Source organism: Halichoerus grypus, chromosome 6 (assembly GCF_964656455.1).
Source record: "Halichoerus grypus chromosome 6, mHalGry1.hap1.1, whole genome shotgun sequence".
NCBI classification, from domain to species: Eukaryota; Metazoa; Chordata; class Mammalia; order Carnivora; family Phocidae; genus Halichoerus; species Halichoerus grypus.
The window spans coordinates 14,651,715-14,679,617 of NC_135717.1; the positions used below are offsets into that span (position 1 = coordinate 14,651,715).

The 27,903-nt window shown below is 39.3% G+C and overlaps 1 protein-coding gene across 3 annotated transcripts in view; it reads right to left on the bottom strand.

Moving 5' to 3' along the window:
• Positions 1–27,903, bottom strand: part of LOC118520033 (S-adenosyl-L-methionine-dependent tRNA 4-demethylwyosine synthase TYW1) — a 200,405-nt gene that overhangs the window by 52,471 nt on the left and 120,031 nt on the right. For all 3 annotated transcript variants that reach the window (XM_078074515.1, XM_078074516.1, XM_078074514.1), the window contains exon 13: positions 27,064–27,199. In XM_078074515.1, the coding sequence (XP_077930641.1) occupies positions 27,064–27,199 (136 nt within the window). The remainder of the gene's footprint in view (positions 1–27,063; positions 27,200–27,903) is intronic.

Genomic DNA, 27,903 nt, shown 5'->3' on the forward strand with positions numbered 1-27,903 from the left:
TATACAGGTGGATTGACTTTATTTAAAGATTCATCAAGCTATACACTTAATTAGGACTTGTATCCTTTAGTGATATATGTTACACTTCAACAAAAAGAAAATTAACATTAAAAATAAGACTTATCAGGGGCATGTGGGTGGCTCAGTTGGTTAAGCGTCTGCCTTCGGCTTGGGTCATGATCCGAGGGTCCTGGGATCAAGCCCAGCGTCAGGTTCCCTGCTCAGTGGGGAGTCTGTGCTTCTCCCTCTGCCTTTCCCCCTGGCTTGTGCTCTCTCTCTCAAATAAATAAATAAAATCTTTTTTAAAAAAATAAGACTTAACAGAATGCACGTAAAATAAGAACTTCATTGTTTTATAAAGCTGAGTAATGATGGAATATTAATGTCTTAAGTTAGTAAAAATGTGCAGAATTGACAAGACCATCTGATACAAACTTACCATAGGGCAAATTTGGCAGTATCTATTTAAAACCTTTATAACTGTAATTTCTTACCCCAGGAATTTCTCCTCTAGAATTTATTGTAAGTAATCAGAAATGTAAGCAAAGATGTACACAGGTTTTCACAGTGGTATTTAATAGTAGATGGGTTAAAGAAAAAAACTAACGGCAAACCCACTTGATGAACAACTATGCAGCAAATAAACTCAGTGTAATAGAATATTTACACAAAGGGTCATGACATAGTTCTAACTGAAAAAAACCAATAACCTAAGCCTTCACTTTAGTAGAGACTGATGAGCAATTTAAGCCTAAATCAAGTAGAAGAAATAATAAAAATCAGAGCAGAAATCAATGACAGTGAAAAAAGAAAACCAATAAAGAAAAATCAACAAAACCGAAACACAGTTCTCCGAAGGAAAAAAAAAATCAATTAAACTGGCTAAGCCTCTACTTAGGCTAACCAAGAAAAAAAGATAGAAAACATAATTTACCGAGATCAAAAATAAAAAGAGGGATCATCACTATTGATCCCATCGACAATAAAATAATAATAAAGGAATACTCAAACAACACTATGCCCACAAATTTGATAACATGGATGAAATGGACAAACTCCTTGAAGACCAAATGCACATAAGAAGAAATCATTTGATTAGGGCTACATATATTAAAGAAATTGAATGAATAATTAATAAGCTTCCAGAAAGCAGCAAGCCCAGTTGGGTTCTACCAAACATTTAAGGCAGAAATTATATCAATTTACTACAATCTCTTCTAGAAAACAGAAGCAGAGGCACCATTTCTCATAGAATTCTGAGGCCAGCATTACCCTAAAATCAAAACCAGATAAAGGCATTTAAAGAAAGGAAAATTGAGGTCAGTATCTCTCCTGAGATTTCTTTAAAAAGAAAACATGTATCCAACAATGTATAAAAATAATTATACAGGGGCGACTGGGTGGCTCAGTCCGTTAAGCGGCTGCCTTCGGCTCAGGTCATAATAGCAGGGTCCTGGGATTGAGCCCCCACATGGGGCTCCCTGCTCAGTGGAGAGCCTGCTTCTCCCTCTCCCTCTGTCTGCCTCTCTGCCTACTTGTGCTCTCTCTTTGTCAAGTAAATAAATAAAATCTTTTAAAAAAAAAATAAATAAAAACAAAAATAATTATACACATGCTGACCAGTTGGGATTTATTTCAGGTATCCAAGGCTGGTTCAACATTCAAAAAACTCAACATCACACATCAACAGGCTAGTGTAGAAAAATTATAGTGTAGAAAATCAATTAATGCAGCGAAGTATCTGACAAAAGCCAACATTTATTCATGATATAATTCTCAGCAAACTAGGAATAAAGGGGAATTTCCCCAAAACAATAAAGAATATGTACAAAGAGGGGCGCCTGGGTGGCTCAGTTGGTTAAAGCGACTGCCTTCGGCTCAGGTCATGATCCCAGGGTCCTGGGATCGAGCTCCGCATCAGGCTCCCTGCTCGGCCAGAAGCCTGCTTCTCCCTCTCCCACTTCCCCTGCTTGTGTTCCCTCTCACGCTGTCTCTCTCTCTCTCTCTCTGTCAATTAAATAAACAAAATCTTAAAAAAAAAAAAAAAAGAATATCTACAAAGAACCACAGCTAATACAACACTTAATTGTGAGAAACAGGACACTTTCCCCCGTAAGAATGGGAATAAAGCAAGGATGCCCCCTCTTGTCACTCCTACTCAATAAGGTACCAAAAGACTCAACTAGTACAATAAGAGAAGAAAAAGAAATAAAAGGTATATAAATTGGAAAGGAAGAAATAAAACTGTTTTTATTTGCAGATGACATGATTGTCTATGCAGAAAATCTTAAAAAAAAAAAAAGGGACAAAAAACCCTCCTAGAACTATTAAGTAAGAACAGCAAAATCACAGGGTACAAGATTAATTTACAAGTCAACTGCTTTCCTATATACCAGCAATGAACAACTGGAATCTGAAATTTAAAAAAAATTTTACAATAGCACCAAAAAAATGAAATACTTATACATAAATCTAACAAAACTGAAGGTTATACACAAACAATGAATCATGGAACACTACATCAAAAACTAATGATGTACTTGTATGGTGACTGACATAACATAATAATAAAAAAAACTATATACAAGATCTATGTGCAAAAAAATATAAGTCTGATTAAAGAAATCAAAGAAAATCTAAATAAAAGGAGAAATATTCTGTGTTCATGAACTGGAGGACTCAATATCGTTAAGATGTCACTTCTTCCCAACTTGATCTAAAGATTCAACACAATCTCAACCAAAATCTCAGCAAGCTATTACACAGATACTGACAAACTGACTGTAGGGTTTATATGGAACAGTAAAAGACTCAAAACAACCTACACAATTCTAAAGAAGAACAAAGTTGGAAAACTCACATGATCCATTTTCAAGATTTACTATAAAGCTATAGTAAATAAGACAGTATAATATTGGTGCAAGAAGACACATAGATCATCAGAATAGCTAAGAAATGGACCCAAACAAATAGAGTCAACTGATCTTTAGCAAAGGAACAAAGGCAATTCAATTGAGAAAAAACAGTCTTTTCAACAAAATGGTGATAGGATATTTGGACGTCCATACTGAATGAACGAATGAATGGATTTAGACACAACCTTACACCTTACACACACACACACACACACACACACACACACACACACACACACCCCTCAGTGTAGGGGAACCTGGGTGGCTCAGTCAGTTAAGCATCTGCCTTCAGCTCAGGTCACGATCCCAGGGTCCTGGGATTGAGTCCCGCATCAGGCTCCCTGCTCAGCACGTAACCTGCTTCTCCCTCTCCTGCTGCTGCTCCCCCACTTGTGCACATCCACTCTCTCTCTGTGTCAAGTAAAGAAATAAAATATTAAAAAAAAAAAAACCTAAATGTAGAATGCAAATCTATAAAACTTCTAGAAGAAAACACAAAAGAAAATCAATGTGACCCTGGGTTTGGTAATGAGTTTATAGATTGAATGCCAAAAGCATAATCTATGAAAGAAAAAACTTGGTAAGTTTGACTTTATTAATTTCTGTTCTGAGAAAGATGCTGTTAAGTGAATGAGAGACAAATCAGACTGAAAGAAAGAATTTGCAAAGCACATATAAATATTTCATATCCAAAATATACAAGGAACTCTTGAAACCCAACAATTAAAAAAAAACAATTAAGAAATGGGCAAAAGATCTGAACAAACAACTCAAGAAAAAAGATATACAGATGGCAAAGAGGCATACTGAAAGATGCTCAACACAATACCATTAGAGAACCGCAAATTAAAACAACCAGATATAACTATGTGGCTACTAGAAGTTCCAAAACCAAACAACTAACAAGACCAAATGCTGATGAGAATGAGCTGCAATAGGAACTCTCCACTGCTAGGGGAAATACAAAATGTTACAGCCACTTTGGAAGACAGCTCAAGCAGTTCATCAGAGCATTAAACGTAGACTTATCATCAATCCAGCAATGGAGCTCCTAGATATTTATTTACTCAACTAACTGAAACCTGCATGCAAATGTTTATAGCATCTTTATTCATATCACCAAAAACTGGAAACAACCAAGATGTCCTTCAATAGAGGAGCAGATAATCTGTGGTATAACCATATAATGAAGTATTGATGATAAAAAGAAATGAGTTATCAAGCTATGGAAAGACATGGAGGAACCTTAAATGTATAAACAAACATAAGTGAAAAAAGCCAGTGGATCCATGACACTGTGCATTAATCAAAACCACAGAACTTTACAGCCCAAAGAGAGAATCTTTTTTTTTTCAAGTAGGCTCCACACCCAGCGTGGAGCCCAACATGGGGCTTGAACTCATGACCCTGAGATTAAGACCTGAATGCTCAACCAACGAGCCACTCAAGAACCCCCAGAAAGAATCTTAATGTATATAAATTTTGGCTCTGTGATCTTCTTCCCAAAAACATGTAACTGCAGTCAAAACACAAGAAAAACGTGAGACATATCCCAATCAAGGGACATTCTACAAAATACCTGGCCAGTGTCCTAAAAACTGTCAAGGCAACTAAAACAAAGAAAGTCTGAAAAAAGACCAGCCAAGAGAAGCCTATGGGGACAAGACTACTAAATGTAATGTGGGACCCTGGAACAGAAAAGGGAAACTGGAATAAAATATGAATTTGATGCATCAGTATTAGTTCATGAATTATGACAAGTGTACCATACAAATGTAACATGTTAAAAATAGAGAAATAATAATAGGGGTGTGCATGGGAACTCTCCATAACGTCTTTGTAATTTTTCTATAGCTCTGAAACTGTTCTAAAGTACAAGTTCATTAAAAAATAAAAACATACTCAACTGGTTAAAATAACAAACAAATAGAAATAACCATCAATCAGGAAATAGTTAAATAACATAGCCATATGGGTGCAGCTGTATTTGTATTCAAATACAGAGGTACAAAATATATTGACAAAAAAAGCAACCTATAGGCAATATGTAAAGCAAGGTCCAATCTGTATTTTTAAAATTCAAGTATAGTTCACATGCACTAAATATGTGAATGAAAAAAAAATTTTTTTAAGTAGGCTCCACATCCAATGTGGGGCTCAAACTCATGACCCTGAGATCAAGAGTTGCAGGCTCTACCAAATGAGCCAGCTGGGCGCTTCTAAAGTAAACAGAAATTCCCTCTGAGAAATGAGATTTAAGGCGTGAAAGGAGTGGGGCTAAAACAGGGAGGTTTTATTTAGTTTTTATACTTTTGTATCTTTTATGAGAGTAAATTTGACAAAGTAATTCTTTGTCTTAAAAACACAAACTATAAAACAATACATACAGTATGATACCTAAAAAAATGTGGTACATATGTGTATAATAAACATAAAACTAAAAGGACATATACTCTGCATGTATTGCTTTGGTAGTTATGGGGAAAGTCCAAGAAATATAAGATGCTAATCTCAAGTATGGTAAGTGTGAATTAAGAGTAAAAATGACTTCTTCCTGGTGAAGAGTGATTGCAAAACAGCCATACTAATAGGAAGAGGGTAGACAAGGAGGAAAGCAGGCTTGAGAACACAGACGAGGTGGGTTTCGGGCATTCAGATTCCTAGGAACCAGCAGAGAGCAACAGGTGAGTATGTCTGGGAGGCACATTTAGTTAGAGAACAGGAAACAGAACTCAGGAGTGGGAACGGGGTTGGGGCTGGGGTGCAGGGAGCACAGAAAGATGTGCTCGAGCAAGATCACAAGAGACAAAGCAAGCCTGAGGACTGAAGCTTGGGAAACACCTCCAATGACAGGGGGTGAAGAGAGGCCTAAAGGGGGGAGAAGGTGGCAAGGAACAGAAAGAAAATGAGAAGAGTGAAATGTTCTAAGACACCAAGGGAGGAGAGAGTTTCAGGAAGCAAATGGTGGTCAAGTGAACAAAGCCAAGTTCAGGAGGACCAAGGGCAGCAACTGTGGTCGTGGCAGCCAGCCAGCAAGGCCCCAGCACCCGATTGGACCTGAGTCCAATTCAGGGGTCACAAGCTCGTTCTGTTTTAGGCTTTGGGAACTAAATGGTCTCTGTGGCAACTACTCTGTTCTGCCATTATAACCTACCAAAGTAGGTAAACAAGCAGCCTAGCTGTGTTCCAGTAAAACTTTATTACAAAAGCAGGGGCAAGTCAGATTTGGGCCAAGGGCTGTAGTTTCCCACCCTCTATACCAGTCTCTACTCTGTCTGCTGGAGAATAACTGCTTTCAGATGCTGCCTCTAGACACAGTAATCCCTCCTCTATCACCAGTTCCTTGTTCATAAAATTCTACCACCTGTAGATTTATATTTTCCTTAACTGTGAACACTTCAATGAGAATGTACAGGAATTTTTGAATCACCACTAAGGGAGAGGTCACAAAAAAGAGAGACCTAGGCATTAGTAAGAGAAAAAAGGACAGAAAATAAAAGGTAGAGCAGTGGAGGTTTTTGGATTATAGTCAGGAATGAGAGTTAAAAGGACAAAATAAATCCAGGCCTTAAAATACACTTTGGAACCTATTAGGAAACAGGAAATTTTTACTTCGATAAATTCTGGTGATATCTGGGATAAAGTTAAGCATAGGTAGCTAACTGTGTTAAGGAGAACATTTTAAAATACGATAAACTAAATGAATTAAATAAAATTTATCCCTAGGCTTTTAATTTCAAGCACCCTATTCTCTGGGTTTCTTGAACCACAGTGAAACCCGAAAGTCAACAATTTAGCCATGGGTCAAAGAGGAAGAAAAAAGCAAAGGAGTTATTTACTATGCATAAACACAGAACAAAACAAATTTGCAAATTTGCAATTATCATGTGGTTACTGTAGGGGAGTCTGAAAATATTACTGTAAGCAAGAACAGAGAAGCATAAATTAACAGTACCCATTACTAATTAAAGATTTATAAAATGGTATTAATGGTATTAATATAATATTCTCTATGACCATAGTATTTATCAGGGCTTTCACTGATTCACTACAATCTCCTACTTCAATCTAAATCTTGCTGTTAGTGCTAAATTCTTCAAATGTGACTTTTCTTACTACATGGACTTTTTAGAATATAATCTTTACTTTCAGTAAAGAACCCAATGTAGTCAAAATGCAACTCTACTAAGTGGAACCATCTATTTTTAGATGGGCAGGAGGTGGTCCCTGTACTCCTCTACTCCATCCTGTCCTCAGCCCCTACATGCCAACATCCCCAGACACTAGCAAGCAGGAATCTCGAAATCATCACTGCCTTTCCACTGAGAAAGACGGAGAGGCACTTTCACTGTGATGGGTTACACATACAAAAATGCACCTACAACTGAGGGATTCTCCAGTGTCTTCAGTGTCTACCAGATATTTTCAAAGTACATAAAGTCAAAAGAGGATAATTTTCCATCCTGAGCCAGGAACATGAAAAAACAGAAGTGCTCTTTATGCTAATGTAAAATAGAGGTTTTCTGAAGGCACTGCACCCGGTCGGTCAATACACCTTGAGATGTGACGTCAGGCTCCACAGCTAGAAGCTATCTCGTCAGAAAGACTCTTAAAACTGGTGGAGATAAAGCTAATAAACTTTAAGGGTTGCTCAAATTCTGTTTACGTGGTTTTGAACATTTCTAACTTGTTACAGGCAAAACACCTTTTTTCCCCCACTGTGAGGCTGGATGAAGTGAAGGTGCAAATGACTGAATATAAATGGTATTTATTTCAATCCAGTATCTCAGACTAGGAAGGAACTAATGGCATCATTTTTGTTACTCCTATGAAGATGGCAGATGAGTTTCTGCCACACGTACTGGCTTCACAGGCCACGTCAGAGGAGCAGGTTATCTTCCCATTGCCATAAATCAAACCGAACTCAGAGTCTCCACTATCTTCATTTCCCAAATGCACTAATAATAAGGTCTTCAAATGTCAATTTGAGAAAGTACTTCTTTCTTTCTGGTTTCAATAAGCAGAAGAAATTAGCTTCTGACCATTCTCTTAATTTCCCTTTCCTCCTAACTCTTTTCATAAATCAAACACAATGATTCTCATAAAAAGATTCAACTCTAATCTCCAAAATGGCAATACCTAAGCTAAATTTTTTAAAAACGAGCCTTGAGATTAACAGCTTTGAATTATTCCACTTGAAAGAAATTAGAGAGGATGAAATCTACACTTAGTGATGGAGGGCTCATGACTTCGTGACACCCATTTGTGGCAGTGGATCTCAACCATTTCTAACCCCAAACCACAAGCAAATGTTACCTTAATACTGTCTGAAAATTCAAAGTAAATACCAGTAAAAACAAATCGAAAGTGATGGTCATTTTTTCTTATGTCTGGGTGCCCTTGCTGTGTCTCCCCTGAACCATTTGGCCGGTGAAAATCCATGATTTACACACAGTAGGACAAATAATTCTACCTCTCAAATAAGCATCATTAAGTGACCTTAGTTCCAACCTGGTGTCCAGGACTATCACTAATTTAAAAAAAAAAAAAAAAATACTAAATACACTGTGCTGAATGACTATAAAGAATATTATTTGTCTTAACACATACATCACAATAATGCAAGAATCCTAAGGCACCGATGAAACCATTAGTCTAGAAATTAGAAATAAAACATACCTCTATTTGAGATACATAAAGATCAAGTATGTCTACATCTTCCCCTCTACCTCCATGTTCATGTTCAGGCCTCCTCCACTTCAAACTAAGCAACAAATAACACACCCCACCCCAAACAAATCCCAAAGCTTTGTCTCCCTTCTCCCAAGATGCCATTTGTTCTCTGTCCTTCTTACAAACATTATACAATCTGCCTTCCACCTCCACCAAACCACTGAGATTACTTTGGTAATGGGCATCAATAATTTTCCATATGTAAATATTTGGGGACTTTTCCTCCAAATTAATGGACTTCTTTTAATCTTGAATATTTTTTTCTTCTTAATAAGGTTACTTTGCTGTCACTTGCCTAACATTTGTATTTCATACTTCAGTGATGTAGATTGCTAGTCACCTGTTAATACCCATTCTCCCCTTCTTCCTTATCAAGCAGAATGCCTAAACTATTTAAGGACAACAGTACACTCACCTAAAAGATGATATTTGCCAACCGCCCTCAGCAGGATGTGCTAAGGGACCAAGTTTTGGCCAACAAGATGTAAACGGAGGAGTTATACAAATCATCTTGAAAAGAAGATGTGCCCTTCTTGTATCCATCCTCATACTGCCTGCTCAAAATGAAGGTTGGAATGCCAATATGATGATTGGCGCTCTAGCAAGCATTTTTTTTAAAAGATTTTATTTATTTATTTGTCTGAGAGAGACCATGAGCAGGGAGAGCAGCAGGCAGAGGGAGAAGCATGCTCCCCACTGAGCAAGGAGCCCGATGTGGGACTTGATCCCAGGACACTGGGATCATGACCTGAGCTGAAGGCAGATGCTTAACTGAGCCCCCCAGGCATCTCTAATAAATAAAATCTTTAAAAAAAAAAAAGGAATGAAATCTTGGCATTTACAAGGACGTGGATGGAGCTAGAGTATTATGCTAAGTGAAATATGTCAGAGAAGACAAGTAACATATGATCTCACTTTTATGTGGAATTTAAGAAACGAAACAAACGAACAAAGGGACAAAAAGAGAGAAGAAAACCAAGTAACAGACTCTTAACTAAAGAGAACAAACTAATGGTTACCAGAGGGGAGATGGGTGGGGGGATGAGTTAAATAGGTGATGGGGATTAAGGAGGGCACTTGTCCTGATGAGCACTGGGTGTCATATGCAAGTGTTGAATCGCTAAATTACTGTACACCTGAAACTAATATTACACTGTATGTTAACTAAAATTTAAGTAAAACCTTAAAAAAAAAAAAGTGGCCATAGGAAACACATACGCAATACACTTCAAGAACCATCATATCATGGGGCACCTGGGTGGCTCAGTAGTTAAGCGTCTGCCTTCAGCTCAGGTCATGATTCCAGGGTCCTGGAATCGAGCCCTGTATGCAGTTCCATTCTCGGTGGGGAGTCTGCTTGTCCCTCTTCCTCTCCTGCTACCTCTCCCCGTCTCTCTCAAATAAATAAATGAAATCTTTAAAAGAAAATTTTCTTAATCATATCATTGGTTAATTAAAAATCATGAAACAATAGTAACACAGGCATCTTCCAGCTAACAGCAGTAATCTGTTCCTGGAGCCTAACATCATACATTAAAAAATGCTAATGAAGTATATTTCCCATTGTTTTCAGTAAGAAAAATTAAAATGTTACACATCAACTTAAAACCTCCAAAGACTTTCTTAAAATGAAACTAAAACAAGGTAAAATGCCCATAAATATAATAACTATTGTATCAGTCTGTAATATGTTAAGCACTACTTCCCGACTTAACTGAAAACAAACAAGGTTAACAGCAACCGTGCGCAGTAAAGTGGCCTCCCGCAGTGTCGGCAGCATGGAGGAGCCAAGCCCCCTCAGCAGCCACTTACTGAGCTTTTCGGATCATCTACACCTGACTCTGATGACCTACCAACTGTATCTGGAATGTCATTCAGGACTTTCCTTGCATTATCATTTTGTTTCAAATGCTGTACTATGTTTTGAAAAAAATATATAAGTTCTGCCCTTGTAAATATCAATTAAAAACATTGTAGTGAAAGGCTCCTGTGCTCTATGAAGTCTGGATATTAAAAACAAAAAGGTGTTGTAGTGCAAAACCCACACCCTATAAGGGAGACGGTCTGTAGGGTGTTCCTATATTTGGAAGAGGTGTCTCCTCCTATATCCTTCAGATAATCTGATGATATATGAGTCGGAGGTCAAAGGGTAGATAAAATTCTATTAACTTGTGGATAGCTAGATCTTTAAAGCCATTTATCATTTTCTGAGCTGCGGTGTGTCACTACTATTCACCATCATTCAAGCCACAATCTACTCAGGGCTGACCGTAATATACATCAGGCTTCATGTAAAAGACACTTTCTCAAATGGAAAACAGCTTCGGCCCTGAGAATCCTCTGCCCAAAATGGATATTACTCTGTGTATTTGGTTATTTAGACCATCAAGTTCTAGAAATTTCTACTGAATAAATTATCCACTGCCACAGTAATGATCTATATAAAATTACAGCAAACTTTAAAGATAAAATATAAATTGTTCTTCTCTAATGTTGTCATAGATTTTATTTTTAATGAAAACTGGAAAACTTGTTAAAATATCACCCAACAACCCCACAGTTACACAACTATTATGAATGTTTTTGTTCAACATAATTTTTAAGTCAAAAAAGTATCTAATTGGAGTATACATTAAAAAATGCTTTTTCACCTTCAAATGACCGGGAGTGTTTTTAGAACCACAGATTTTAACAAATTTTTTAAAACTGTGGGTGTCCTAGGCACTGTAACGTGTGGACGGTGAGATCCCTAAGACCATTTTGCATTCTTTGAGTTAGCATAGATCTGTTTTTCGTTGGTTTTTTGTGTGTATGTGTGTTTTTTTGTGTGTTTTTTTTTTACCACAGCTGAAGAACCTCCTAATACTACTTTTATCTCTTGTCATTCCACTCCTCACCCCACCCACCCCATTGCTCTTGGATACCTGCAGAACTGAACCTGCTAACAAGCCACACAAGCTTTTTGTATCTCTGAGCTCTGCTCTTCTTTCCCACTGGGAATGCACCTTAGGAATCGGTGGGGGCTCTCAAGGAGCACTGGGCAGCCGGGAGACCAGGGCTGAAGGGAAGCCTACTTTTAACTCCGTATCAACCTGTGGCCTTTACAGATTATGCCTTAAGTAACAACTGATGGTTAAGTCTCAGGCTCAGTTCCTGTCACCTCCTTCCGGAAGCTTCTGATCCCAGGGACTCCTTATGCTCTTGCAGTCCCTGTGCATCCTCCCAGCACTCGTCACCTCCTGGTGAAATTGTCTGTTTGTCCCCAGAAGACTGCAATTCCTCTAGGGCACCCGACCATAGCCAGTTATATCCCTGGGCCTAGCACAAGACTGGAAACAAATAAATAAACTCAAAGTCAGAGTTGGCTGAAATGAGTACAGTAAAAACAAAGCCTCTAAAATGCTGACAATCATTTGTAACCAAAAATTATTCTAAGAGGCAGATGATCACTATTTAAGTCTGAACTAATTTCATCAAGAATAGCATTAACGTTATGAAGCCCACACACCAACCATGGTACTAAGCGTTTTACATGTGTTATGTCACTTAATCCCTAAATGCAGCCCGGCACGTAAGGAACTCCTCTTAACCCCACTTAACTGGTGTGGAAGCCAAGGTTCAGTCATTCAGCCAAGGTAACAGAGCTGGTATGTGCCATGGTGGAATCAAGTACCTCCCCTACGCTCACTTTCTGAAGACTGGAAAGACCCCCATGGGGTTCCATCAAATACTCTGACTAAACACTAACTGCAGAAACAATCACTGCCCAAAAGCCTCAAAAGGGTAAAAACCCAAAAAGCAACAACAACAAAAACTGGAGATGGAATCTGAAAGAAAAGTCTGTTTCTCAGTAAACGCTGTACCAAATGGTAATCAAATAAAATGTTTAAGATGACCAGTCACGAGTGTAAGTCTTGGGAATTATTTTATGTGTTGGGTAGAATATTTAAGAAAAACAAATATATGTAATGTTGAAAAAGTGCTTAAGATGAAAATATTTGTACGTGAGACAATTAACATGTCCTAATTTCTATAACCCACTATTACCTGGTTTACAATCTGCTAGGAGCGTTTTAGCTTCTACAACACCTTCTCTCTTTAGTCAAGCTTCAGTAATGACTGTTAACACTAAAAAGAAAAGGCATACAAAACAGTATTTATGATTCTTTTCCCTAGAAAAATTACTTTCTTGGGGCAGCTTCTGATGGTTATCCTTTTTAAAAGTAAGAACACTCTGAAAAGGTACAAAGAGGAAAACAGCCAGAGACCTCCCTCCACCTTCAGACACTCGGGTCAAAGAGAAGTCACACTTTCTGTACACAGAAGGCTGGACAATATTTTATTTAACTGGTTCTCTGCTGATGGATATTTAGTTTGCTTCCAATCTTTTGCTATTATAAATAATGTCACAATGAATAATCTTACATATATTTTACTTCATGCGGATGTAACTATGTCTCAGGGTAAATTACCAGATATGAATCACTCACTCAAAGGGCACATGCATTTTTTATTTTAATAGATAGCATAAAAGCGTCCTTCAAAGATGAGGTTGTACCAATTTATATTCTCACCAGAGATGTGTAAGAGCCCTTGTTCCCTCACTGACATTTTTATCTATATTTATGGGCCATTTGTATTTCATTTTCCATTAAGGGTTTGTATCTTTGGCTTATTTCTCTATTGGGTTTATTACTCTTTTACTTAATGATTGGTAGTAGCATTTTCATTAAGTTTAAAATAGTTTGGTCTTTTAAACTTTCCTAACTTTATTCGCTTTATTAACTTTAAACTTTGATTTAGAAATCTTTTTTTCACACTACTGGGTATTTACCCCAAAGATACAAAAGTAGGGACCCGAAAGGCTACGTGCACCCCGATGTTTATAGCAGCAATGTCCACAATAGCCAAACTGTGGAAAGAGCCAAGATGTCCATCAACAGATGAATGGATAAAGAAGATGTGGTATATATATACAATGGAATATTATGCAGCCATCAAAAGGAATAAGATCTTGCCATTTGCAACGACGTGGATGGAACTGGAGGGTATTATGCTGAGCGAAATAAGTCAAACAGAGAAAGACATGTATCATATGACCTCACTGATATGAGGAATTCTTAATCTCAGGAAACAAACTGAGGGTTGCTGGAGTGGGGGGTGGGGTGGGAGGGATGGGGTGACTGGGTGATGGACACTGGGGAGGGTATGTGTTCTGGTAAGCGCTGTGAACTGTGCAAGACTGTTGAATCTCAGATCTGTACCTCTGAAACAAATAATGCAATATATGTTAAGAAAGAAAAAAAGAAGAAGAAGAATGTAGCAGGAGGGGAAGAATGAAGGGGGGGAAATCGGAGGGGGAGAAGAACCATGAGAGACGATGGACTCTGAAAAACAAACTGAGGGTTCTAGAGGGGAGGGGGTTGGGAGGATGGGTTAGCCTGGTGATGGGTATTGAGGAGGGCACGTTCTGCATGGAGCACTGGGTGTTATGCACAAACAATGAATCATGGAACACTATATCTAAAACTAATGATGTAATGTAGGGGGATTAACATAACAATAAAAAAATTAAAAAAAAAAAAAAAAAAAGAAATCTTTTTTTCAAAACTATCCCCATCCCAAAACACACCATCATATAACTGAGAAAAATTCAAGGAAAGAAATGAGAGGCTTGGCTAGTATTTTCTAAGTTCTAAAGGCAAAAGACAAGGGATTTTTTCCTTCTTACATTAACAGGTCATGAAGGAATATAATGATAATCCTTAAGAGAGAAACAGAACATACTTTTCATATGGTGATCTTTACAGTTTCTCATGTTTGAGACTTAAATTTTTTATTTGGAGATACTGCAAAATACATATATACGTACACATACGTGTGTGTGTGTGTATATACACATATACATCTTATATATATATAAATAAACATGGAGATACCACAAAAAACACATGCACATACATGTTTATAAATATATATGTGTATACATGTGTCTAAATATACTTGCTTCAAGTGTTAGATATTTATTGCATTTTAAAACTCAAGACAAAAAAGGATCCACAGATAACATACATAAAGTAAAGCAAGAGAGAAGATTATGTGCTGAAGATGTTTGTATCAAAACTCTTTTCAGAATTTCCCTCCTGTACTGAATTTCTCCTGCCTCTAAAGAGTTACAGTTTTTTCTTTATTTAAAAAAAAAAAGAAGAAAAGGTCATTTCTGGTCTAAACATTCAAAGCAGAGAGACCAGGTAAACTTGGAATGCTTTAAAATGTGCATATCCAAAATAGATATAAATTTAAGTCTGTGTTTTCACAGAGTAATTTTTATTTAAAAGAATATATATTTTTAAAATCTGGGGCATATAAAATCCTCAAAATGAAATATAGATTATAAATTTCCATTAAGCCTTTTTGGAAGAGTTTTAAGTATGTTATCGTTTACTTATTAAGTCTTAACTCTGTTTTATAGGCCTTTCCAGTAATACTTTCCATAATAACTCGTCTACTCCTCACAATAACGTGATGAGGTGGGGTGCCCTGTTATCCCCATTTTACAGAAAAGGAATGGAAGCACATGGATGCTGCCTAAGATCACGAAGTTCTCAGCGGTGGAGCCAGGCTTTAAAAACACAGGGAGTGTGGCTCCGGAGCATAAGCTCTGTCAAAAGCCTGAGGCCACGCAGGCACCTAGCCCATCGTCTTGTTAGGATACGAGTGCTGAGAATCAGGGTTGAATCTTAACAGCAACGAAGTTCACTGTAACCAAAGCAACCAAGGATCCAACTTAGAGCCTCCTCCGCCCTTCTCCACCTTGAGCGCGTGCCGCAGCACGGAACCGCCTGAAGAGCACTCTGCCAGCGCAAGATGACTAGGGTCCCCATGTACCTACTCTCGTGGCTTTTGATTCTGGCCAAGGACAACTGTCTACAAGCAGCTGACCCTATCTTTGTCAAATTTTCTTGATCACTTTCAACTGATATTTAGTGGCTAGAGACTAGACCTTTCTTTAGATGGTCTACCAAAGTGTTCAGTGTGGATGAATACAGGATGATCCTCCAGTAGTCCCCATAGATTTTCAGAAATCACTGCATGTTCTTGATTGGCCAGGAGGGCCAGCAATTCAGTACCCCACACTTCCTGCTTGACACCATACAGATAGGCCTTGGCTAAACACTACATTTCCTAGGGTTCATACAAAGCCGGGAGCCACAGTTGGTCTAAGGCAGCCCAAAGTAGACGCCCACAGAATAAATACAGAAGGGTACTGACAAGTAAATGGCGATGTCCTGGCCTAGAAGGTCACACAGGACTTTATCACCCTCTTGTGTTTAGTAGAAGTGGCTACACACGTTCTAGGAATCAAGCCCCGTGAAAGCCGAGGCTCCCCAGAAGAGGGTGTCAGTACAGAGGCCACCGCGGCTGGGATGGAAGCCCCTGCTCTTGTCTGTGAGGTGTACTGTCGGCAAAGCAAGCCCAGAGCCCCAGTGAGGTAGCTGCCTAGAGGCTTTCTCAAAAGCCACTTCAACTATTTAGCAAGAACACGTGGCTGGTTCTGGATGAGCAGCCATCTCCCAGGTTTCTCGGTCTAAACGTATTTCTCAGTGCCCTGAGATCAAGAAGAGGGACCTGGGGTGGGAGCATGGGACTCTCCCTGCTGCTAAGATCAGGTTGTTTTGTGGCTGTGACGCCTCTTTAGGGAAGCACTTACTAAACACCACGGTGATGAAGGTGCAGACCCTCCTGGCAGGAGGCCTCATGCAGGGGGGCTTCACGAATTCCTCCCACAGGCCACCTCAGAGGATTTCTCTTTTTAAGCCTGGGTCTCAGTGCCCACCTCTAGACATACAAATCTATCCAATGGGGGAGCTGCAATGTTCAGCTCTGCAGACCAAGTCACCGAGCAATGAGCAATGCCTCCCAGAGGCTTTGTTTAAACTGGTGACGTGATGTTGCATTATTCCACCCCTACCAAGCTGAGTTCCTTTAATGCCGGTTTAGCATTTCACCCAAGAGAAACAGCAAAGAGCATTTTACCATTTTCTGTGAGGTATGGCTATCAAATATATGCTTAAAAAAGTACAGTTCAGAATATTCTGTAATTCTGCACTTAGCAAGGGATGAAGAAAAAGTCTTAGTCTTAGAAGCAAATAACAATAAAGGGGTGAATTGCAAGGCAGGAGGAATTCTGAGGATTTGATTAGTGTCTCTTTAGTTTCAGCACATTTCTTTCTAAAAGCGGTGGAGGAAAGGGGGTCACTTGAACCAACCAATTCTCAACCAAAAACACCTCTAAGAAAACAGGAAAACTTGTAATTTTTCCACTCCGTAAAATATGTTAGTTTCAACAGTCAATTGTGTCTACCTTTTCATGCTGAGCTCATAATGTACTGATGCATAGTACATGGACCTACACTTCCTCAAAGTACAGACTACTGTCACAGTCTTCCTAGCCCATCAGCTAGCACTTTGAATTAGACATGATGATGATGATTAAATCCAAAAATATTTCCTTCCCATGTGAAACAACAGGCAATTTATCATTTAATTCATTATTCAGATCAGAGGAAATCTTCCCCCAGAACTAATATCTTGGCAAGAGATCATTACAGAATTCCATAATTACAATGTTCTCATAAACTTTTGCTAACCCATGAAAATTTCCACCTCATCACATTATATAATATAGAAATGCATCTTATTGTCCTGGTTCATAGAATAAACAAGAGAGGGAAAAATGGTAACCTTAGGTAGCAGAACTAACTTCTATCTTCTGGATATAGAGTAAGAGCTGACAAAATGAAGCCCTCTGCAACCAAACTGGAGTCCAAATACCAGTCTGACGGCCTCCGTAGCTGGTATTCAGGTTCTCAGCAATGACGACCTCCACAAACACATGCTAAAAGATAATGAAAGAACACCAGGAAGCCAAACAACTTCGGAAGCCTCCGTTTTCTCAATATCTACCTCATAAGAAATGTGCAAAGATAAAGCAAAATGATGCGCATAAAGGATTAGCAGTTCTAGAATTTAGTAAGCCATCATTTAATAAATGTTAGCTACTGGAACTTTATTATTAAACATAAAAACTTGTAGTAATAATGCTCTCTGCAAGATCCAATGTCTGCCTTATATGTAGTTCAATTCTGAACCTAGCCTCCAGTTTCGCCAGTGAGGCTGGGGTGGTGCAGACCTGGAGGACGGGGGCAAACACCGCGGGAACTGCTGGGCGAGGGCCAGACGGAGCGTGTGTGGGTTTGCTGGGCAGACCCCTAGGAGCAGCAGCCCTGGAAGGCAGCACACACTCTACAGAGAGAGACAGGGATTCGAAGACCTAAGCGCAAACCATAAAGGCTTTCAAAAAAAAAAAAGAAAGTTTTAACATTATAAATAAAAGGCTGGGGTGATGAAAATGTTCAGAAATGACATAGTAGTGATGGTTGCCCAGCATGGTGAATGTAGTAAAAATCACTGACTTGCACACTTTGGAAGGGAGAATTTCAGGGTATGTAAGTATATCTCAACTGAAAAAGAAACATGGACACAGAACATTTGTGTCTCCACTCCACTGGTTCAGAGGAGTTGTTACCCAGTTGTTGTAGGCGCTGAGTGGGGACGGGCAGAATTAAGCATGGTACCTGTATCTTTGTCAACTTGAGTTTTTCTGGACCAGCAGAAATCTGTCCTTTTCCCTAGGTTCTCTGACAAACTGGATGCACTCACCCTGCTCGGGCTCACAAAGTCGGATAAATAGGGTCTTTTTATTATCCTTTAGCATTTGTTTACTCTACATAGCCCAAGGTGGGGGGGGTCATCATTTCTGGGAACCTGAATACCAGCATACATGTGTTCTTATATTCATTCTACAAATATTTATTAAATGCATACTACAGGCAAAGTACGATTGGAGCCACTGAGGATCCAGCAGGGAACGAGACAATGTCCCTGCTCCCGCGAGCTCATGTTCGAATTGGGGAAGAGATGGATGATAAACACACAAGTCAGGCAGTGACCTGCACTATGTGAAAAATCGGCAGGGAAGAGGGACCAGAATGCTGCCGAGGAGGGGAACTCCGTTCCGTAGGATGGTCAGCAAAGAACTCTCTGATAAGGTGCTATCTGAATGGAGTCTGGAAGGAAGTGAGAAAACAAACCCTACCAATGTTAGGGAAAGACCCATTACTGAAAGAAATAATATAAACAACCAGTGGAAAAATAAGCAAGATATATAAAGGGGATTAAGGAAATGGACCAAAACATGAGAAGATGCTCACCCCCCTCATGAGAGGAATGCAAAATAAAACCACAAACGGACACCAAGTCACATCCATCAGCTTGGAAAATTTTAAAAAGCCGACAGTATCACCTGCTTGTGAGGACAGAAAATGGAAAGTCTCCTACACTAGCCTCTGAAGCACAGCCAGTGTCCTGAGTACTTTGAAAAAAAAAAAGAAATCTAGCTGAAGATGTGTATATCCCTATAGTCCAGCAACTTTCACTGCTAGCTACGGGCCGTAAAGAAACTACTGCCCAGGTACACAAGAGACACTTTCATTAATGTTCATTGAGAGTTGAAAACTTCAGAAAAACCGAAATGCCCACCCCCAGGAGAACGACTGATACACTGTGGGATACTGATAGGATGGATTGCTACGTAGCAGTTATAGTATCTCAAAAGCAAAAGGTAGCAACTTAAGCAAACCTCACAAATACAGTATTAAACCAACCAACAAAAACTGCAGGGAAGGGGGGAATGGGAATTCCTGTTTAATGGGTATATAGTTTGTTTGGGAAGACAGTTCTGGAGATGGATGGTGGTGATGGTTACACAACAATGTGAATGGATTTAATGCTACTGAACTGTCCATGTAAAAATAGTTAAAATAGTCAATTTTATTTTTTTTAAATGGTCAAAAAAAAAGGACAAGTTGCAAAATGATATTTATAGGATGATACTATTATATACAGTTTTATTATATGGAAAACAGCTGTTTATGGAGTTGTAAATATAGAAATATAAAAATAGCATGGAATGATAAACACAAAATAGATACTGATTACCTCTGAAAGAGAGGAAAGGAAATATAATAGAAAAGAGGTTCACAGGGACTACAACTGAATTTATAATATTTTATTTCTTAAACTAGATGATGGTTATGTTGGTATTTACCATCTTACTTACTGTATCTTTTAAAATGTCCAAAATCAATCCCATATATAAGATCGGTGATAGAGGGCATTATATTTTAAAATTTAAACACAAGCACTCCATGATGTTTTTAGATGTTTCTAACTAGACCTTATGAGGTAGGCACTGTTATTAACCCCATTTTACAAATGAGAAAACTGAGCCCCATGTCCGATACTACATAGCCAAGAAGTGGTAGGAGATACGATTCAAACTTAGTCTTGTTTCGGAATCCCAAGCTCGTAACTATCACACCAAGACAAATCATTGGGGAACTACTAAATACACATCAAGAGGGGAGTGGATCAATTCATTCTGATCATGAGGCAATTGTGTGTCACACCGTGATGGAAGCTGGGAATACCATGGTGGGCAAAAAGACATGGACCTTTCAGGTTCTGGATACAGGCACTGTGGGATATAAACACGGGAAGAGGAAGGAGGGAGTCAGGGAAGGCTGCCAAAGGCAAAATTAAATTGTTATATTATAAAATAGGCAAAATTAATCTATGGTGACAGAAGTTGATATTTTCAATAAATATTTTAATTGTGGTATTATAAATAAAAAGTACAGTTGTAAAAATATGTATGGTATGATTTCATTTTGTAAGTAAAATACACATACATATACATACACACATGAGTTAAAACTCTAGAAGATACACAATATTTTCTGGATATATAGATCTGGAAGATGGAGCAATAGTGTTTTTTATCTTTGAATTCTGGTGGCATATGAGTCTTCTTATTTTCTTCATTACAGTAATATTTATTTTCAAATTGGTTTTTAGCAGATATGCTTAGACAATTATCTGATAAAAGGGAATACCTTTAATTCCTTCATTAAATAATACTGTTGCTCTTGGTTCAAAAGGTTAATATACATTACATTAGTATCTATTGTTCACTCTCTCCATTTCATTCTTCCCATTCAACCCACTACACGGCGGCTTCTACACAAAACACTGTAGTCTACTTCCTTTTGACATAGTCGTTAGAGACCAACTGATAAACCAAGTTTCTTTTTCCTCACACCTTAACCTTCCCCTTTTATCTTTCTGGAACCTAACTGTTTCTTTGAATTGTATATAACATACCACACTTGCATGGAATTGCACCAACACCTTTATCAAATTTTTCCCAGACTCACTCTCTCTATGCTCCTCATTTCGAAAGCTTCAAAATTTGTTTTCCCTAAGGCTCCTTCTTTGGCCCTCCCTAGACCTCTACTTCTTGGACAGTTCCACCCCCTTTGTTGCCTTCAACAGCGACCTGCTGCTACAGAGATGACAGTCACATCTACGTGTTCACACTCTAACACTGCTGAGTCCCCAAGCCGCCTAAGCCATTACCTGCCTGACCTGATGATTACCTGATGCCTCAACATGAACCTAAGATGCAACACATTCATCTTTCCCTAAAACAAGTGTACGCAGAAGTCAGATCTGGAGAAAACCTGACTTCCTGGCATTGGAGGGAACTCGTCAGTTTGTAGACACTGGCTTTGGATAACACTACTGGAGAGATCAAGCACAGCAGTCTTGGTCTGATTTCAAAAGTGGCTAAAACCAGGACATCCTTTTAGTCAAGTGGAGGAGGGTAAAGTGGCATTAAACCCAGGCTGGATGGAATCAACACCCCGGGAGGCCCGTGCCCATGGAGAGGGCTCACAGGTTAGAAGAAGGTATCTTGCTCTTGCAAGATAAAGCCTAAGAAAAGATGGTAATAAAAACAGATCCAGGGGCACCTGGGTGGCTCAGTCGTTAAGCATCTGTCTTCGGCTCAGGTCATGATCCCAGGGTCCTGGGGTCAAGCCCCACATTGGGCTCCCTGCTCCACGGGAAGCCTGCTTCTCCCTCTCCCACTCCCCCTGCTTGTGTTCCTGCTCTCGCTGTGTCTCTCTCTGTCAAATAAATAAATAAAATCTTAAAAAAAAAAAACAGATCCAGACCACAATCAGATGGACTAAGGCTCAAGAGTAGACTTTGGCATCAGTGATGGTAGGTGGAAGTCAAACAGGTCAATAAGCAGGGGAACGAGTCAGAACGATGGAGGGGAGACTCGCTCATCCTAAAAAGGAGGGAAGTATGCTATTTCATTGCATCTAAGATACTCTAGATTGTAAGACACAATTATTTTCTCTCTCTCCTTTATGAAAATAACAATGCTACCAATTAAATATGACATGCCATCTCTGGCTGTCCCTGACATTAGAAATGTTTAAAAATGACAAAACGTGTGTGTCGCAACTCGAGCAGCAGAGGCCCCAAGGCTCCCTCTCAAGTGTGATAAAGGCAGGAACCCGGGGGTGCCTGGGGGGCTCCGTCGGTCAAGCAGCCGACTCTTGATTTCAGCTCAGGTCATGATTTCAGGGTCATGAGACTGAGCCCTGCACGGGGCTCCAGAAAGTCTGCTTGAGATTCTCTCTCCCTCTCCTTCTCCCCCTGCCCCTCCCCCCACTCGGGTGTTCTTGCTCTAAAAAATAAATAAATAAATCTTTATTTTAAAAAAAAAGACAGGAACCTGACTTACTGTCGGGCCCCCACAATTAAACAAGTGTGCCAGAACACGACACACTCTTGCTGGATCCCCCTCCTGGCCAAGGATCAGGAAGCTGAGTGACCAGGGGAAAACCCAGTGTCCTCTCCTGTGGGTCTCCCTTACTGATAATGCGCACAGAACACTTCTGGTCACCAAACGTGTGAGGGGTTTTCCCCACCAAGCAATTCTCTGCGATACCAGCTGGGTGTTCTACAATTTAACTCTTTTCTGTCACTACAGCACACTTTACACGCCAATGACAAATCTAGCTTGTCACCTAGGCTTCTGACCGATGGGCCATATAAATCAGAGGGTCCCATGACCTTCCCCTTCAGATTCGGTTAATTTGCTAGAGCAGCTTACAGACCTCAGGGAAACACTCACATTTATCAGTTTATTAATGGATACAGATAAACAACCAGGTGAAGGGATATATAGGGTAAGATCTGGGAGCCAGCCCAGGGACTTCTGTCCCCATGGAGCTGGGGTGTGTTACACTCCTGGTGTAAACTGTTCACCAACCAGGAAGCTCCCCAAACCTCCTACTGGGATTTTTATGGAGGCTTCCTCACATAGGTATGATCAATTATTTACTCCATTTCCAGCCCCTCTCTCCTCTCTAGAGAGGGGGGAGAATTTGCAGAAAATTCCAACCTTCTAATCAGCTTGGTCTTTCTGGTGACCAGCCCCAATCTAGGAGCCACCTAGGAGTCCACCCAGAGTCCCCTCATTAGAACAACAATGGTCCTCGTGGTCTTATCACTCAGGAATCTACAAGGGTTTTAGGAGCCCTATGTTAAGTATGGGGTCAAAAACAAAATACTAAAACAAGAGATGCTCCTTGTGTTCTGACCACTTAGAAAATTACAAATGTTCTAGGAGTTCTGTGCCAGGAACTAGGTGCAGAAACCAATATATAAATACTTTCTATACTGAGATGAAAGACTAAGCTGTCCTTAACATGAAGGCCACACAGAAATATCAGTAGCATGGAAACACGCTATGACCTGAGTTCAACAACAAAAAGCAACCTATAAAATTGAATGATATATGTAAAAAAGCACTCTCCCCAAAGGATTAAATAGAAGTACTTTAAATGTTAGCAGTAGTTGTCTCAAGGTCCTGGATTTATAGGAAACTTCTTTCCTTGCTTCTTTATATTTCTCTTTATTTCCCCCAAGTAATTTCCACAATGAACACGTAATGTTTTTACGATCAGAGATAAGGAAGTCAAATATTAAATGTTTGCTTTTTTAATCTGCAAATTGTGGGCCACATGGATATATTGCTTTATCTAAATATTAGATATAAAGCTATCTCAACATACAATAAGCCCTTCTTAACAATGAAACAATAATAACTCCAATAACATCAGGTCAGAGCACACTCACATCTGCAGAAAGAGTGCTAATGTTCACTTTTGTTATCCAAGAAAGTGTAATGCAGAGAGCTTTTTTTTTCTTTTCAAATATGAGGTTTCAAGCATATCGCTATTATTGCTTATCCTATTGGATCTTCAAGCTGGCAGCAGAAACACATCTGGTCACACTGCTGATAAAAGTCTACTGCCAAAGGTAGACACAAAGGTAGGCAGTGTTGTCTTGTACAAGATGGATTTCTCTTTTTTCAAAAAAGGACTGTTTGACAAGTAGCTATCGTGGACGGAAACTGAAGCTAACACATTTTTTGCTGTGTTATCTTGATGGAATTGCTTTTTAGCTCCACATACTCAAGTACTAATATATTTCTCTCCTCATATTTGAAACGGACCATTCTGACAAAGGATAAAGATCTGGAAGTATAAACACTATGCTTGCCAAGGGTAAAAAAAACAACAACAAACAAAAACAAAAAACAAAAAACAAAATATCCTCCTACCTTCTACTACTTTGGGTTGCATTAGCTCATAAACAGGCTGAAAATCTTGGGACAAATCAAATTTCTCTGTTTATGAAGTTCAAGAAATTCTTTCTCTTCTAATGCCTTTCCTTGCTAAGCCTAAAACAAGTAACAAAAAGTACTCAAGTACTAAGAGCCTAAGCAAGTACAAAAGATAATAGTATAGATGTATAGATGTTCTAATGAAAATATCTTAAAAGTCACTCTTATTTAAAAGTTTTTATTTAAAAACTCAATGATACCAGATTACAGTTTGACGCTAGCTAGTAAGTATAGTTAGAACATAAGTGTTTTATTTTTGAGTGTTAAACAGCAGTTAAAGAGACCTTTCTTGATAGTATCTACTATACAAATAATATTAGATACTCAGAAGGAAATAACACAGCTACAATTAATTTAAGAAAACTTTTAAGAGCAGCTTCCTGCCACAGATCTTCTTTCTTAAATGGCAATGTAAACAATACAATAAGAAACATGAACTCTAATTGCTACAAAGTGGTTAGAATGCGGTTGCGCTGATCCAGCAGACAGTTTAACATTTTTTTTAAAGGAGGCTCCACATCCAGCACAGAGCCCAACACGGGGCTGGAACTCACGACCCATGAGATCATGACCTGAGCCAAGATCAAGAGTCATGGAGGCTTAACCACAACTGAGCCACCCAGGCGCCCCATCTGCCAGCAGATAGTTTAAACAGCCCAAGGAAACTTTTCCAACCAGAGTTACATGGACACAATAATGATGTTATAGGTAAAAAGCTCACAGGTTAGAAAATACTGCAGAACTTTAAGTTACTAATTACTCTCAATGAGTCAACCCAAAGTACTTAGAATTGAAGCGGACATGTAAAGGCTAGTAACTTCAAGATAAGAATGCATTTTGTGGAAAATTTTGGCCAAAAGAAGAATAAAAGAAGCTATTAAGCCATTCTACTAATGCCCACTTCTCATCTGCCACAGCTGACTCGGAATACAGCCCAGGTAACGATCTCAGATGTGTCTGATAATACCAGTTCCTGCTGTCTGCTTTCCATCTAAGCGCATTCTGACTCGTAGGCCACGTACCTCCTATCTCAGCAACAGGGAAAGGTGATAGAGCTAAGGGTGAAGTCCAGAGACAAAGAGATTTTAGGAACCACGAAGCACCCAGCTTGCCAGCTTTATAAATAGTCCACCTAGCTTTATTATTTATAAATAATCCAAGGCAGATCAGAAACCAAATGCCGACTTCGCATTGCCTAAATAATGTCAGTGTTAATCGCCAAATCACCAAAAAAAGTACTGATTTAACCTCTCCAGCATAAAATGGGGGAAGAGGGAGTTTTAAACATCTGAGCAGTCAAGAAAATGTGTATGTACATCTTACCGCGATAGAGCTCTGTTGAGTTTCCACCCATTCATTCTTTTAAGAAACACTTTCAAATACCATTAAATGTGCTGTGCTAGAGTCTGTGTGGAATTCAGACAGGAATAAGGAATCCAGTTGAGGAGAAGAGAAGCTAAGATAAAAGAGAAGAAAGAATGTGTGTCTATAGATATAAAACTTAAGAAGGGAGACAGGGACAGCTGTTTGCCACTGGAAAAGGCTTCAAAATTAAAGTAATAATGACGCTGAGCCTTGAAGGTCACATAGAATTTCTACAAGTCAAAGAAATGGAAAGAAAGGACAATCTAGGCTCTGAGGAGGTAACCAAAGACTCAGAAAAAGTGGTGGGCGCATCTGCATAAATGCCAACAGAAGCAGGGTAGTGAGTCTCGCCTTCCTGAGGCCAGACAGGGATGGATTAGCAATGGTAAAGTAAGCACTGGGCAAAGGAGAGAGAGGGCGGCTTTCTGGGATGATGAGTCCCAAATGGGGCCTGCACATCAAGTCACTTGGGATGCTTAAAATGCAGATTTTCAAATCCCACTAGGAATAAGAAACTGTAATTTTTCAAGGTCCTGTAGCGATTCTCATTATCTGTCGTGTTTGGGTAAAGCGTGAAGAACTGCAGGCCAAAGCAGAGGACAGGAAAGGAGAATTGCTACAAGAGAAGAGGCAGAACTAACAGAAAATACCAACTATTAAGATACGGGGTTAATGAAAAAGAAGAATCAGAAGGTTACGTGAGGTCTAAAAGAATAGGAAAATAAGGGCGCCTGGGTGGCTCAGTCGACCTGCCTTCGGCTCAGGTCATGATCCCAGGATCCTGGGATCGAGCCCCGCATCCGGCTCTCTGCTCTGCAGGAAGCCTGCTTCTCCCTCCCCCACTCCCCCTGCTTGTGTTCCCTCTCTTCGCTGTGTCTCTCTCTGTCAAATAAATAAATAAAAAATCTTTAAGAAAAAAAAGAATAGGAAAATAAGTATGATGTAAGAGAAGACATAAGAAAGGGCAAATGTTGGCACAGAAAGACGAAATCTGGACATTCTGAGGTTGAGTTCCTTACTGGGTAGGAAATTTGGTCTTCGAAATTCAAGAAAATCAACCTCATATTTGAACATATACTATTTGCTGGCACCTCTTCTAGGGCTGCTATGAGCTGCTACTTTGCCATGTTTTATTAATTAACTTTGGGAGCGTGTCTCTCTTTCCCTAAATACACGAAGGGCAAATTATACATATAAGGCAGAGTGCTACAAACTTAAGAAGAGCTCAATAAATATTTATTGAATAATGAAAGTGGAAGTCTAAAAAAAGGTTGAAGGTTTTCTTTTTTTTATTATTATTTTAAAAAGAAAAGGAAAAAAACCTCTCTCCACTTTTTTTTTTTTTCTCTCTCTCTCTTTTAAAGATGTCATAATTCTTACCTTTGCTGCCAAGGCTTTTAAGCTGTCGAGGAATCTCTGCCAGAAATCCTTGAAGAGTGGGCGGTCGATCTTCTTCAGGCTATCTTTGGTGCTAGCATCCACACTGACATACAGCTGCGTAACTGGTTTGAGGTTCCTTTGTAATTTAAAAAAACAAAAATAGGGGAAAAATTATGCCTGTGTCAGGTTTTTCGTGATGTAAAGCTTACAGTCTATAACAGACGTGGTAATTAAATATTTCACCGGGTCTACAGGCTTCTACCTCTCCCAAAGGACTGAAGTACTTCATAATGGGACAGAATGGGCTGTCAGTTGATTATTTCTAACAATGACTGGGCACCGTTCTTAATAAACTGAAAGCATTCAATTACTTAAAATTGGTCCCTCTTCAAACACTGGCTTTTAGTGAAAACAAACAAAATGAGATCTAGCTTCAGGCCAGGCACCATCAGCCCAGGGCAATTAGAAGGGGTCTCAGACTTGAGTTTCCCCATGAACTCTGCCATTCAAGCTTTATACAGCTGAAATGCCGCGACCACGTGGGGTCTGTGCTGACAGGCCACCTCCCGTCCTCAATTCACCGAGGAAAGTTTTCTAAGGAACAAGAAACAACCCAAAAAGCGCAAACCTTCTCTGAAAGGCACAAAGCCGCACTAGCGCTTCACCCGTGGCTTGGAGAGCCAGAGTGGGTTTAAAGTCCAGCCTTGTGGGGGCAAACAATGACCTGGTCAGGGAGCTTTAAGCAATGTGGAGCTAAAACAGCAACCAAGCCTTTATAAAGGAGCACAACCCCCAAGAAAAATGTATGTTGCAGATTATTTTTCTTTGCCTTGTTGATCA